The sequence below is a fragment of the Coffea arabica genome, chromosome 2c (genome assembly GCF_036785885.1).
Source record: "Coffea arabica cultivar ET-39 chromosome 2c, Coffea Arabica ET-39 HiFi, whole genome shotgun sequence".
Lineage (NCBI taxonomy): Eukaryota > Viridiplantae > Streptophyta > Magnoliopsida > Gentianales > Rubiaceae > Coffea > Coffea arabica.
In genome coordinates this window covers 26,458,175-26,473,543 of record NC_092312.1, presented here as the reverse complement: position 1 = coordinate 26,473,543, position 15,369 = coordinate 26,458,175, and the positions used below count along the sequence as shown (strand labels likewise).

Genomic DNA, 15,369 nt, shown 5'->3' with positions numbered 1-15,369 from the left:
TTACCGTAACTCAAAGGGATGTTTCACCTTTGTAATTATTATTATGATTGGTATTGATGAATATAATATTCATTAATTTTAGTTTAATACTGTTACAAGAATATGATTGATAACATTCATTAAATTTAATCTTTATTGTAATTTAAATAAATGAATTCCCAACATAAAACTCTTTGCCTACCTTGATACTCCATTTCCTATTATATTTTGTATTAAAGTTTTTTTACTCAATATTTCTATATACATATTAAAAAGTGCTATTAAGGCTTAATTTACTTGTATCCAAAAAATAAAAAGACTCGTGGTAATTTTTAAAAGACTTGTAGTACAAATTTATTGTGTTTTGATTCATGTTAGAAGCACTTTCTAAATTTAGATTTTGTAAATAAAATTTATTCTTCTTTCTTTTGGTAAATAAAAAGTAAAAAATCTTTTATTTTTGTAACTACTAGCATGTTCAACATTATTTATTAAAGATGAATGCAACACAATTTGTCCATTTATTAGAGAGGAGTGTTACTTTGGCATCTACTGATGCTGCAGTAGCTTTGCATGTAATTAAGGGTGGAGAACCCTTTTTCCTATCTAAGCAGGAATATGTGGATTTTCTCTACTAGCTGTATGAGCATTCTCCGTCGCTTTATGTCGATAAATCTGGTTGTTCACCAAGTACTCCTAGCAATGCACTTCAAATACTCAAGGAACATGGTGTGTATGAAGGAAGAACAAGAAGGAACCACCTAAGCTTCCTAAGGTTGCCTTTGCTCAGACTATTTTTTTAACGAGTTAAGTGATTTAGATACTTATTGTATATATTTTATTGTAAAACCTTTTGTCCATTATTTGAAACAGAGGCAAAAAATTTTTTATTGGCGACTTTGTTAAATGTAAATCCTAAGATGTTACACCTGCCCATCATATCCTTGACATGTTGAACTTGTAGCCATTGGTTGGCGTATTGTGAGCTAGGGATGGGCACTGGTCGGATACCCGCCCTATGCACCATTTGAATGACTCGATGCATACTTTACGGGTCAACTATTTTCTAACCCTTATACACTCCGCATATTAGCGGGTATCCTATATGATAGGATCAGATCAACAGGTACCCGTCCTACGCCACTTATCATTTAATATTTTTAAAAAATAATTTATACTAATTTAATTTTATATTTTGCACATTCATCTAAGATTTAACACAAAATTTTTTTTCAAAAAAGTCTCCCACCAAGAAACAAGCATGTGAAGAGAATATAAGAAAAAGTAAAAAAAATTAAAAGAATTTAAAATTAATAAAAGTTTGAAATAAGTAGCACATGTTTTAAATATATGTTCTATATTAATTAAACTCTTTTCTATAAAACATAAGATCATAACCTCTACAAATAAATTATAGTCTCTCATATTTGTAATGCAATTTGTTCAATGGAATTGTTTATTTAGTTATAAAAATATTATTTTATAGATGTACATAAAAGTAAAAAATAAAAAATATAAATGTGGGACGGGTCGAGTACTCGCAGGTTTTTAATTATGTGATCCTAACTCACCCTGTATCTAAATGGGTACCCGACCCTCTTTTGACCCAATCAAATAATATAGATAGGATATCCTAATTTTTAGATGATCAAATCAGATATGACGGATTTTCGAATTAGTGGGTAATTTTGCCCACCCTCACTGTGAGCGCATAAATCTTTTAAGAAGCTCAGGGATCATGTGAGAATCTCATATGGTTTTGATTACATAGATTTGTATACTTCTAATGTTTTCTTTTTCTCATTTTGTAAAAGGAAGTATATCATGGTTCGACTAGTGAAGAAAAAATGGAGAAGATCAGCAAGCATGATGTGCTGATAGTGGGTCACGGGTATATGAACGACGAAGAGGAGTACTTTCTAATTAAGAATTCATCGGGTACAAGATGGGGGCACTTGGGATTTGCAAAAGTGAGGAGATTGAGGTAGGAAATTAATTGCTTTCAAAAGCCGCCAAAATAATTAGTAGGCTTTCACATCACCACTAAAACTGGTTAAAGTAACTGACCAAAAATAAAACTGGTTAAAGTAACTGACCAAAAATGACTTGATGGAAAGGCTCATCTAGAGCAAAGTTTTCAATCTAGATGACTAATCCACTTTCAAGATCTGAATTAACACTTTGGTCCACTTTACAGGCCTAATCCAAATTCATATATAGATACAAGTTGAAATAATCTAGCAAATTAGCAAAATTAACTAACAAGTTCAAAAGAAAATCACAAAAAAAAATTCTAATTTTTTTGTATAGCAATCACAACTAAAATTAACAAATCCTACATAATATAGAAAAGTACGGCCATGTAGTCGACAAATGTTTCAACTTTGAAAGAGAGGAATTTTTCTATAATAGGAGAAACAACGTGAATTTGCAACTATATATGTCAATTAAACAAAATTTTCTAAACAATTTCATAGTTTTTTTTCTATTCAAGAATGTAGAAACTACTAACCTTCCATTTGTGAAGATGTTTTTCCTTGCTTTTGTGTATGAAACATATTTAAGGTAGAAAGTTGAAATAATCTAGCAAATTAGCAAAATGAACTAACAAGTTCAAAAAGAAAATCACAAAAAAAATTCTAATTTTTTTGTATAGCAATCACAACTAAAATTTGCAAATCCTACCCAAGATAGAAATGTAAGGCCATGTAGTCGATAAATGTTTCAACTTTGAAAGAAAGGAATTTTTCTATAATAGGAGAAACAATATGAATATGCAAATATATGTCAATTAAACAAAATTTTCTAAACAATTTCATAGTTTTTTTTCCTATTGATGAATGTAGAAACTACTAACCTTCCATTTGTGAAGATGTTTTTCCTGGCTTTTATGTATGAAACATATTTAAGGTAGAAAGTTGAAATAATGAGAGGTTGACCTTATACCTTGTTAAGATATTGCATCATCTGTAACCAACTTTATGGAGTTTAAAATATCTATGCCATATTTTCAAATGGCAACTTTAAGTATCTTCGCTATTAGAAAATCAAATGTCTAAACTAATCCATCTTCTTGTGACTGCATCTTTTTTAGTTTTGAGACAACCAGATCATTTAGCATTTTTAACTTTTAACTTATAAATTATGCTAATTGCCATAAAGATTGCTTTTTCAGATTTTTCTTTTTAATATGAAAATAAGCATTTGACTCTAAATGTAACTTAGATTGTCATTCTCACCATCCCCATGCTTTTTTTTGAAAGGAAAGCATTTGATAATGATAGCATATTTACACGACAGAAAGTATTAACATGAAATCATCGTCAAATGCATCAAGAAGATGCTTCCTACCCCATACCCCCTACTACCCCATACCCTAACCCCATTTCCTTAATATTCTCCTAAAACCTCACCCTCCCCTAACTTTTCTAGACACAAACTCTATTTCAGCCTCACGAGCGATTGCTCGGAGGCATTGTTCTGACTGCTTATCTCAACCATTGGCCTTGTATTTCGTCGGAACTTTAACTTTTACCTCCCAATTCGGATTGGCCCGCTTCACCTTGATAACAACCTCCAAATCCGTTTTTGATCTAATCTTCGAAAAATTCAGTAGACGTTGGTATTTCTTGTCAACTTCCTTCACGGCGGCGAGATAGGTCTTACTAGCTTTTGTGGCACCTTTCTTGGCAGCACGATACACCCGGAGAACCCTTGACGATAGCAGGGTAGAAGCCATTTTGGAATGATTAATTTAGGTTATGATTTCTGGAATTAGAATTATGAAGAGGAGCTCCATCCTTCTTTAAATACCATCATACCAAGAATGGAAATTTTTCTCAACTATTTCAGCAAAATCAATAGAGATCCAATCTAAAATTAGATTACCTAAAGTGATAACAACTCAAATATGGGCAACAAATGAGGCATAGAGCCTCAACACTAACCAAGACCGTTAACTTCTTTGGCTAATAATTTCTTATAATTTGAAAGAAATTGTAGAATTGAACAAAAAAACGATCAGGCAATTGAATTCAGTTCAGCCGTTGATAGAATAAGACTACACTCTTGTATCTAAATTGATAAGTATACATCTGAAGGATGACCAAGTATTTCAATCATTGAAATTGTATAGATACGTCATTTCTTTAAATACTTTAAAAAAGGAAATTTGGAGCAATTAAACTTTCAAGTCTAAAAACATAGAGCATTTTTGTTCAAAATTTTAGAAGTCGAGGACAATAAAGTGAAGAAAAAAAAGCCTAAAATTCATCATGATAAAAAAGGATCAATAGCAATAATGTAACTAAAAAAAATACTACTTAATCAAGACCGAGAAATTCTCTTCAAGTTTTTTACAAAGTTAAATAGATAAAAACATGTAAAGTTAGTATGGTTCCAATTTAAAATACTACAACTATTTCTAATATGTTCATGCAGTAATGGCTTAGATTAATTTTAATCATCTTTTTAGTTTTCTATTACACCTTTTGAATTTAAGCTTATCATGATGAGAAGGAATAATAGCAACAACATAATTACAAAAATTCAATTGAAAATAACATGAATATTCCTAATATGTTCATGTAGAAATTGCTCAAATCAATTTTAGTCCCTTTAACTTTTCTGTGTGCACCTTCTAAAATTGTTCATGTAATAGCTCTCTATTGTCCAAGAATTATAGTTTTCCAATACTATTAAAAACTATGGGAGCATATTCCCTTAAAAAAAATCAGAAAATTAACCATAAGCAAGTATCAATTATACACGCTGGTGATGTGAAGTTAAATTTTAAATGTAACACCTGAGAACGGCGGGTTAGTGTTTTGTACTTGATACTTGTTTTGGAGTGTTTTTGTTGTTTGCTTTGTATAAAAGCTGGAAAGATATGTATAATCATCCAAAAAGAACAAAATGCCCTAAAATCGAAAATAAAATTTATGGGTTATTGTGGTTGTTTCATTGCAGTAATAATTAAAACTTTAAAACTATTCTCAACTGTTATGGGATTAAATTGTATCTACCTGATTGTTTGTGACGGGTAATTTAGAGTAGTAATTAATTGGCAATAGAATAGAGCAACCAATAAGAATGCAGTGCAAATCAAATAGGAGTTATCTTATGTCATAATGAAATAGGATTAGGATTTAGGAGTTCGGTGATTTAGATTAATTAGATGGATTAAGTAAGGGCATTTTAGTTAGGATCCTCAGTATTGGTTATATTCGATTGTTTAGAATCTATTTTGCTAACATTGTTGAATTATTTATAACTGCATACAATATTTGTAATCCATCAATTTAAGAAACTAATGTAGAATGTAAATAAAAAGGACTTATCTTAAAGAATGTAATCAGAATTTATTCAAAATAATGTTCGTTGCACTTCACTTACTGAATACATCTACTGGCTTGCTCCCTCTCCAACTATTTTTTTAAAACTTATTTTTGTTTCTTCCCAACTTATAGATGTCTTGTTTCCTAGTATTCATCTGAAAAGTCAAGAGAATCATGCTTTTGAAATTTTTGGAATATTCTCTTTTCTTCTTGCTAGTTGCTTCGTTTTTAAAAATTTTCGACTTTGAAGCGTTTAAGAGATAAAAACTACTGATTACTATATAGTCATATACATTATGAGGCATTTAGACTTCTAGTTTGAAATCAATTCAAAAAAAAAAAACTAGTAAGAAGGCAGTTGAATTGAAGTAGGAAATGTTGTGTCATATTGAAAGACTTCTAGTTTGAAGCCAATTGAAAAAAAAAAAAAAAAGATAATAAGAAGGGAGTTGAATTCAAGTAGGAGATGTTGTGTCATATTGAAATCAAATCATTTATAAGTTTGCTGGATTAGATTAGATAGATGGATCACATAAGTAAGGTTACATTAGGCATTACATAAAAGGGAAGAAATAGAATTATATTATTATATTATATGGTAATAGATAGAGAGGAAATGGAGTACTAAGGTAGGCAAAGAGTTTTATGTTGGGAATTTATTTATTTAAATTGAATTAAAGATTAAATTTAATGAGCTTTATCAATCATAGTCATGTAACAACTGGTAGTATTAAACTACAATTAATGCATATTATATTCATCAATGCCAATCATAATAATAATTACAAATGTGAAACATCCCTTTGAGTTATGGTGAATTAAGCCAAAAATTTTTTTTTTTGGTAAAATATCAATTTCAAGGAGTACTTCGAAGATGAATAAAAATATATCCAAGTTCAATTTGATTATTACATAATAAATAATTTTAACATCTTATAATTTTTAATCATATAAACTCTATAATCATAAAGCATGTCATCAATAAGAAATACAAATAAATTTCACCAAATCAAAACATTTCTCTTAAAAGTTAAGCTATTTAAATTTGAATAATGGAATTTTAATATATTTAGATACTATTATAATTACAATAGCACTACAAATCATTTTACAATTCACCATTAGCAAAAAAAAATAATTAGAAAATTTCACTAAAACTAATAAACAATTCATAGAATGACTTGAGCAACAAATTATTCAAAAAAAATAAAAATTTAAGCTCAAATGGCATAAATAAGAACATTTAGGTCATCTAAATTTAATCAAAAGACAAAAATATTGATACTATTACAAAAGACAAAAATGCTCTTGAAACAAGGAATGATTTATTGCTTGTGCATTTGTATTGTTTAGGGAAAATTAAATTCATAGAAAATACAAAATAATATAAATATTAAATATCATATTTTTTGTCTCAATTACAATTATTCCTTCATAAAAATTAATTTTCTAAAAATTTTAAAGTTTTTTCCTTCAAAAAATTTTAAAGAAAAAAAAATCTAAAAACATCATGTTCATGTGCAAAGCACGTGCTGCATTACTAGTCTCGTAAAAGTTTAATACAAGATTTTTTTTTTTTTTTGGTTAACTTGAAGAGTTGAAGCCAATTTTGCTCTGGGAGCATGTGGGTAAATGGTGACAGGCAAGTTTAGACATAGCTGCTGAAGTCGTCCTCGAGTGCAAAGCAGAATTTAGGGGAATTGGGAGCATATGCAAAGCTAGATATTCTCACATATCTAGAAACAGAAAGGAAAATATGTTGTATTTGCTCTTCTGATGCTGCAGTTTCAGTTCTGAGTGCTTCATCGGATCAAATTAAAAACCCAGCTAGGAGAATACCTTGAAATATTTACATTGAGGCCCGTACTCTTGCTCACCAAAAGGTGGCATTTCAGGGTGCAATGCAACATGATACCAGAACTTTACAAATTTCAAAGGTCATAGCCAGAGTGTCCCATGAGCTATTCAAAGATCACATCACCTAGGTATGTATGAAGTAAAATCCAAATGGAATATCTTTTCGGATAGTGCAGCACGCATGGATCTGGAAACGATTTCTGAAGAAAAAAATAATGGAAGTGAAAAAGAAGAAGCCCTCAAATTGAAGTACACAAAACATCAATCAACAGAAATAGCAGAGTTTGAAAAGGATATTTTGCTGAGACATGAGCGTAACCTTTAAAGATCATTTGCCATGGATGTGAGACATAGCATCCAGAAGTTGCTCCTTCCTCAAAGGTTTGGATAAGTAATAATCCATTCCAGCTTCAATCATCTTGGTTTTCTCCTCATTTTGCGTATGAGCAGTTAGTGCAATGATTGGGGTATGCACACCATATTGCTTCTCCTCTTCTCTTATGCATCTAGTAGCTTCATATCCATCCATGCCTTGCATCTGGAAACCAGATTTGTTTTCATCTCAATCGAAACAGAACAACAATGAAAAATGTAAAGCGGATTTCATATGATAGCCATGGCAAAACTTTCAGTCGAGTATTCTTAGTTTAAAGTAGTCAATGTGTTAAAATTTTTTGGCTGCAGAGCTGAATTAAGACCATATTTTAACAGGTCAAACCACTATGAACACATTTATTGGGAAAGTATAGTTTCACCATTTGCAAGTACAGTAACATAGTTGTATTTTTCTGTTGTATTGTGTCTTCTCATTCAAATGTATGAATTTATTTAACATATGGAAGGATAAGAATTTAGGGAATTTTTACCTCACAGTCCATCAATATATAATCAAAAGGTAGAGCTTGACGAGCCCCACTCTCTCGTCTATCCCTCAAATTCTTGCAAACAATTACTAGAGCTTCTTCACCATTTCTGCACGAGTGAGTATCTGCACCAAGCTCAGAAACGAGTACTGTAGCCACTTTCTGTAGAACTTTATTATCTTCCACCACCAAGACTTTCTTACCCTGCAATGGTTTTTCACCCTTTGAGCTACCAATTTCCTGTATTTTCTTGTTCTGGAATGAAGGATGTCTTGATTTAAGTTGCGCATGATCCCTATAACTTAGGCTTCTTGATTCAACAGAAACAGTTTTACTCTCGTAGTTGTTTCTTTCCATAATTTTTGCTGTTGGCATTATACCCCCGAACTCCGGAAGAAGTCCAATAACTTGATACAAACGTGATCCATGGAGTGGCTTGGAGATGATTACATCCATTGCAGGTAGTTTATCCTCTTCAAGGCCTTGAACATTTATGCTGCCAGCTCCTGGCCCATCTATCCAGACAATCCTATTGCAAGTGCTGCAAAGGTCTCTTCTAAATTCAGCCACAGCCCTACTGATCTCTCGAAATGGTCCAGCACTTGTGTCAATCACAATCAAGACAAAGTTTGGTGTTTTCTTGGTACTTATTATATTCTCTGATGCAGGTAGAGAATCCTTTCCATCAAATGCACTAAGAGGCATGTCCTTTAATCCAGAACAAGAGTTACTAGACATAACTCTGCTCGATCGGTCAGTTCTCGACTTAAAATCAGATTTGTTGTTAGGCTTCAGACACGAACTCGTCAGTTTTTGTTTGATCGCTTTGAGAGTTTGAGGAAGGTATTCATAGTGCTTCACAACAGACACATCTATCCCTTGGCTTTCCATGAATTTCTTTGTGATTTTGCTCCTCTCATCACTAGAGAGGAAGAGTACAACATGGGATCCCTCTATTTTGGGGCTATGGATTGTAGTATTCAGTCCTGGCTGCTGATGGAAGTTACTTGAATACTGACTACCATGTGACTCCATGTCGTGATCATGTTCTTGGCTATCAGTCCCATACCCGCATGGAGTAAAGAAGGTGTTAAACCTGAAACAAGTACCCCTTTCACCTCGATCCTTTTCCACGATTGCAATCTCTCCGCCCATAATCCGAACCTAACATTGGACAAAAACATAATGTCACGACAGTCTAAGGACTAATGAGGATTAAATAGAGAGGTGAAGTGAGTCTACATACCAGAGATTGAACAATGCCAAGCCCCAAACCAGTTCCCTCCTGTCCAAGTGCTGTCTCTTTGACTTGAACGTAGTTTTCAAAGACCATATTTCGCTTTTCCTTGGGAATTCCTCTTCCAGTATCACTCACTTCAAATACAAATTCCATACAACTTGGATCCTCTTGGATTCTGTTAACGACTTCCAAGTCCTCTTTGGTACCATCAGTCTGGAAAAGAAAACATGACATGCATCTGATTGAATTTTTCTGATTTGCAGAAAGTATTTTGTTTTCAAAACTAGGTTTTTTAGCCCAAACTCTAACCAAGACATGTCCTTCAGAAGTAAATTTGACAGCATTGCTCAATAGGTTCCATAAAATTTGTTTAAGTTTGCCTCTGTCACCTTTAACATGAGAACATTTCACAACAGATCCATCACAGGGGTCCAATACCACATCTATACCTTTCTTCAAACCAACGGTATAATACAAATCAACCACATCTTCAACAAGTTCTTGCAAGTCAAATTCTTCTTCTTCAAGTTGTGTCTTCCCGGCTTCGATCTTACTTGTGTCGAGAATGGAATTCAACATACCTACAAAATCTTTAGTATTGAGTTGAAATGACTAATATATTGAGCCAACATGCAAAACAAAATCTCCAAGACTAACCTAAAAGATCCTCTGCATTAGTTTCAGCTTGGGTTAAATTTTCCTGCAAATCTGATCCATGAGCTACTTTTACACTACATAACCTTATAGAACCTATAATAGCAGCCAGAGATGCACGGACATCATGACTTGCTCTTGCAAAGGCAAGACTTTTGTTCATACTTTTCCTTTCAGCCTGTTGAGTTGCTTCCAATTGTTTTATAAGTGCAGCACAAAGATACATTTCTCTCCTTGCAGCTCTAACAGAGGAGCAAATGAATGTGAAAATGGAGATAGCCATGGCAAGGACCATTAGCACGAGGAGTACAAGTGCAAATTTGACATTCTGGTGCAAGAAACTTACTAGTCCCCCGTATGGTATAGCTAACACATACACCTACAATACGAACAAAGTGCAGTTACCTCGCCATGAACATGAAGATGTTCAAGCCATCAAATTCATACTTACTGTCTTCAAATGTATGAAAATGTACAAACTTTTCTTGCACTTCATACAACCAAGCATACAAGGCATTATGACACTGTTGGAGGATTTAAGATTATAATAGATGCCTTAGGAAAAGAAACTTTGTTTTTTCTGTTAAGGCATAGCAGAAAGGTAACTTACCAATTTCACTCCAATAATTTCAAGAGGCGAACAGTAAAAGAGATACTTCATTTCCAATATTTCCAAAACAGAAGCTGTCAGGTTGCTGTCATTGGACTGACATGCAACATCACCAACCTTGCCTATTTGATCACCATTTGGTTTCCATATCTGAACTGAAACTGAATTACCGGCTTTCACGATTTGAGTATTTGGGATCCCTTGACTGAGTACTGTTCCATTATTTGTTGCCAGATAAAATGCCCCTCCATAAACTTTTATGTCATTCGAGAAGAAATCAGTAAATGGTTCAACAGGAAAGCCTAGCGATAAAGCTCTTCTTTGATCAATGCTAAAACTCATAAGTAATAGAGGATCTTGATCAGTACTCCAGCCAGTTCCTACTGAAGAATATCCATTTCCACTCTCCAACACTTCTAGAAACCAGCTTGAATTAAAGTCTAAGAGTGGAGGAGTCCTCGTTGCTTCTCCGCAAAGCTTCCCTGTGTCGCGACTCACCGGTTGATTGTACCAAGTATAATTAGTCGCAGTAGCATGGGGAATGGAGGAAAATGAAGTGTTGGAATATACAGCGAAAGGTTGATCCCCTCTGATGTAATATGAGAAAAACAAGCCGTCCAAGGCAATATATGAAATCTGGGACAGGTGTGGAATTGTAGACAAAGCAAAAAATAATGTAGGAGCCACCTATATAGTTTACCACCAGATAAAGAAAAATTTCAGAATGTTAGCATTTGAATACTTATAGTATCTATAACAATTAATGTTATCCCACGTGAAAAACGATACAAAGACAGAAAGGCATATCAACCCGAGTTTCTATTGCTGAAAATGGAGGATCAGTTGTCTTCAAAGATGAGCTTAAAAATCTTTGTAAGTATGCAAGTGAATGATTTGTTGGTGACAACAACTTTGCTGTATTCTCAATCCCTGATAGTATTCCTTGATGGACCTTGTTGGAGTTCAACTTGGCTTCTGTTTCGATTCTATTAATCTTATTGATCCATAAAGGAATCAGCAAAGCAGGTAGCAGCAGCAGCACTATGAAAGACTGCACGTTGAAATACAAACATCTTCCAAAAGTTATATACATTTGACAAAATTAAGTCAATGGAAAAACATGAAAACGATGTAGAAATGGGGAAAGGGGCTCCTTAATCAGGACTCCAAGATACTACACAATTCAAGTTTTTCATGCAAAGGAAACCCCTGAAGTTTCAGTAATCAAGTCAAAGTTCAATTTTGTCCAGAATATGGCAACTAGAAAGAAATAGTTTATCTTTGGCATCAACGATATAGTTTAAACAAAATTTCAGAAGTCTCACCAAAATTATGAAGAAGCTAAGTGGTCGCAAAACCAGAAATGAGCTTAGCTTCATGGAGGTTGGGACTTTAATTTTGCAATCAAAGGAAGGCCAGTGTCACCTCTGCATCTTACAGAGAAATGAGACAATTAAGAAGCATTAGCATTGTCCGTCCTGTTTTTCCATCAGTAGCATGATCAAGTTAATCTTTCTCTGCTTTTGAAATTTGGAATATCAGTAAACATTTCGTGGCATTGTAGGCAAGATTTTGGATTCATGACCATTGCTTCATGTGAATACAGATGTTGGATTAAATCAAAATCACCATTTTCCGTCTTTTTCCAAATAATAATAACATTTTCCTTAACTTGCAATTTTGTGAGTTGTACAGCATATGTTCACACTCTAGCAAAAGACCATCTGCAATGGTCCAACAGCTTCTAAATTCTGTTTCAACTCATATAGAGAAAATGTTTAACAAAACAAAAAAAAATTTTAAAAATTAAAAAAGCTTTTACACATATGTGTTGGAAGTTTTATCAAAAGCCATCAAATAAATTCATCAATTCATGCCAAACGTAAAATATTCTATTATTTAGCAAATGAAATTATAATATATACCCTTAATTATACCTGTCTAAATAATCTTACGAAAATACTTGCATGTCAAATCATTTTCTAAAATTAAACATCATCGAAAATCACTAAGCATAGTTCACTTAAAATTTTTCAACACAAATTAATCACAAAACACAATAATGTTTCAATTCCATGCATCCGCATGCTTGCATATGTCAATAATACGTTGAGAATTAAAAATCATAATTATCAAGTAACTCGGTCCTATCAATGACATGAAACGGAAATAAACAAACAATAAACTACAAAAAAAAAAAAAAAAGGAAAGAGAGAAAACCATAGAACTATGCAAATCCTAAATCGTTTTAGCTAAAGAAGTCTTTTCCTCTCATCTCCTATGATTATAGAACCCAATAAAAATTCTATAATTTCGAGGGTATCCCATACAATTAATGCCTGAAATCATCAAAAGAAAAGAAAAATAAACAACAGAAGTTCTTCTACCTCTAATAACAATCATGAAAGACTTTAAAGTTGATTACTTGGCTGAATTACACTAAGAAAGCTTAAGCACAGAAAAAAATAAAATTAAGTGATGGCATAATTATCATCATGGTTACGTACAAAATTCTACTATGAAAAAAAGAAAAGAAAAGGGGTTGAAAATTTACCTCGTAAGATATAGCTGCAAGAGCTGTCTGCCAAATATTATGCTTTCTTGAACTCTCTGTATATATGCCAATCACACATATGTGATGCTCATAATGGAGGCTGTCAGTTATTGCTTCTTGTGCAGTAGAGCTGCAAAAGGTTGGATGAGTTTAACTTAGGGATTAGAGAAGGTAAACAAAAACTACATTTTAAAAGTTTTCAAAAATCAAAAGTAGAGTTTATCATGAGAATCCCTTGGCAGAATTTTTGGATATGTTCCCATATGGTAGATTTGTTTCCTTTGTCATAGGCTTTTGTTTTCCTTTGTTAGTTTTGTTTCTTTTTCCCAATGCATGCATACAGGACTAGTAATATATGGACTTTCTTCCTTTTTTTCCACAGTCAAATGGTGGACAAAGATGACAAATCATGACTAGTTTTTGTGTCTTTCCACCGAATGTTTTACATGTCGTTTCTTTAGTTCCCTCACAAATTATAGTTAAACAATCAAGGATCAATTAAATGAGTTAATTATCTATTACTTTATTTAGTTTTAAACTATTGTTTTGGTCCAATCTGATTGTTTGAAGTTTTTTTTTTTTGCCATTATAAATCCATTATCTTCCATGAATTTAAAATTTAAGATGCGAATGCTTGTGAATTTAAATTTTATGGTTCCAATAGACACGGAAATTATCTTGTATCTGCATGCATCCAGGCATAAAATTCATTTATGATGAAGTAAAATTTCCACAACTTCTTTGACAAGAATTATTTTGCTTTTCAATTAGGAGGACTTGTCATACCAAATAATGACTAGGCAATCGGCAGCAATTGAAAAAAAGTAACAATTAATATTCAGGGAAGTAATTACAAGTAAGAAATGTAGAAGAAAATCATAATAGTGGTGATATATATTGATCCTCCTTATAAATGTGATTCTGTTTCCTTCTTAAAAGATACAAATTGATATGCTTCTCTTTCAAGTACTGATACGAATCACAAAATGGGCACAAAAAGAGGCTTCGAAAGGAAGGAAATCAGCACATGAATGACAGCATTTGATTTAGTAGCTGAACAATGTGGAAAGAGGCTAACAGATACATGCCAAAATGTAGGAGCAAATTTAAATGTTATATTATGTTATAATATGATAAATTGGTTTATAATATCAAGTAATTATAATATATGTTATAATATCAAGATAAATTGATATATAAAAGTTATATCAAGTGATATGTTATAATATGCCAATTTATCATGTTATATTCCTTTTTTTTTTTTTGAAGGATATCATGTTATATTCTAAATAAACATATGAACTACTGTAGAACCAATACTAACCTCTATACTTTGTATCAAGGGGAGTAGGGGGTTTAATCTTAACTTTTTTGGTCACTTTTTATATTTTCTCTTTTAACCTCACAGTAAAAGGTAAAGTACAATCGTCTCCCCCGGAAGGAAAGAAGAAGAAAAACACACAATACACAAATTTACAAGCCTAATTAGAGATATCAAAATGAGTGACTTGAGAGAGTTTAAACGGGTCATAATGAGTAACGAGTATAACTAGGTCAACCAAATTATACCTATTTAATAAATGGGTAAAAAAATGAGTTAACCCATTTATATCCATTTAATAAAGAGATATGGGCATACCCAATTACCCTTTTGAAACTCTTTTTTTTTTTTTGCATATTATTTGACAAGAAATAACGACATTTTATTATTATTAGATTGGTAGGAAATTCAAATTTATCTATTTAACATCCACCAAAAATTGAGTTTAAATATATAATTATTTTTAAATGAGTATAAATGAATGAGTTTAATCAACTTACTTCTCACCAATTAAATGGGTCTAACTGAGTACCTATTTAGACCCATACAAAATTCATTGCATATCCAAATTGACTTATTAGTAGGCGGGTTTGGGCTAATTAATATATTGGGTTGTGATTAACTCATCTAAACCTAATAACCACTCCCACCCCCCCCCCCCCCCAAACAACCACAAACAATAACCACCACTCTTGGACATATGTAACAAGAGCTATAGCAAAATCTGCTTTTCTTTCAATTATGCTATTCAATTTACTGAATTTCGATCTTTTCTGTTTCGGTGCAAATTTGACCCTTTTATCAAAGCTTCTATATTATGTTCATGATCACCTTTTTAAAAAAAAAAAAGAATTAAAATAAGGAAGGGATAAAATTTAAAAAATGAGATAGTGGAAGGAGGATTTAAATTCAAAATTTCTAAATCTTAAAAAGTTATCCCTAACTACTAGATTGA

General features: G+C 32.3%; 1 protein-coding gene across 1 annotated transcript; it reads right to left on the bottom strand.

Annotated features, from left to right (window-relative positions):
* Positions 1-7,500: 7,500 nt before the first annotated feature.
* On the bottom strand, positions 7,501-11,632 carry LOC113724165 (histidine kinase CKI1-like). The gene is made up of 7 exons (XM_027247091.1): positions 11,351-11,632; positions 10,540-11,226; positions 9,933-10,308; positions 9,585-9,856; positions 9,282-9,488; positions 8,039-9,199; positions 7,501-7,710 (listed from the first exon to the last, which is right to left on the bottom strand). Exons 1-7 carry the CDS (start codon positions 11,630-11,632, stop codon positions 7,501-7,503), a joined length of 3,195 nt encoding a protein of 1,064 aa, XP_027102892.1.
* Positions 11,633-15,369: the final 3,737 nt, after the last annotated feature.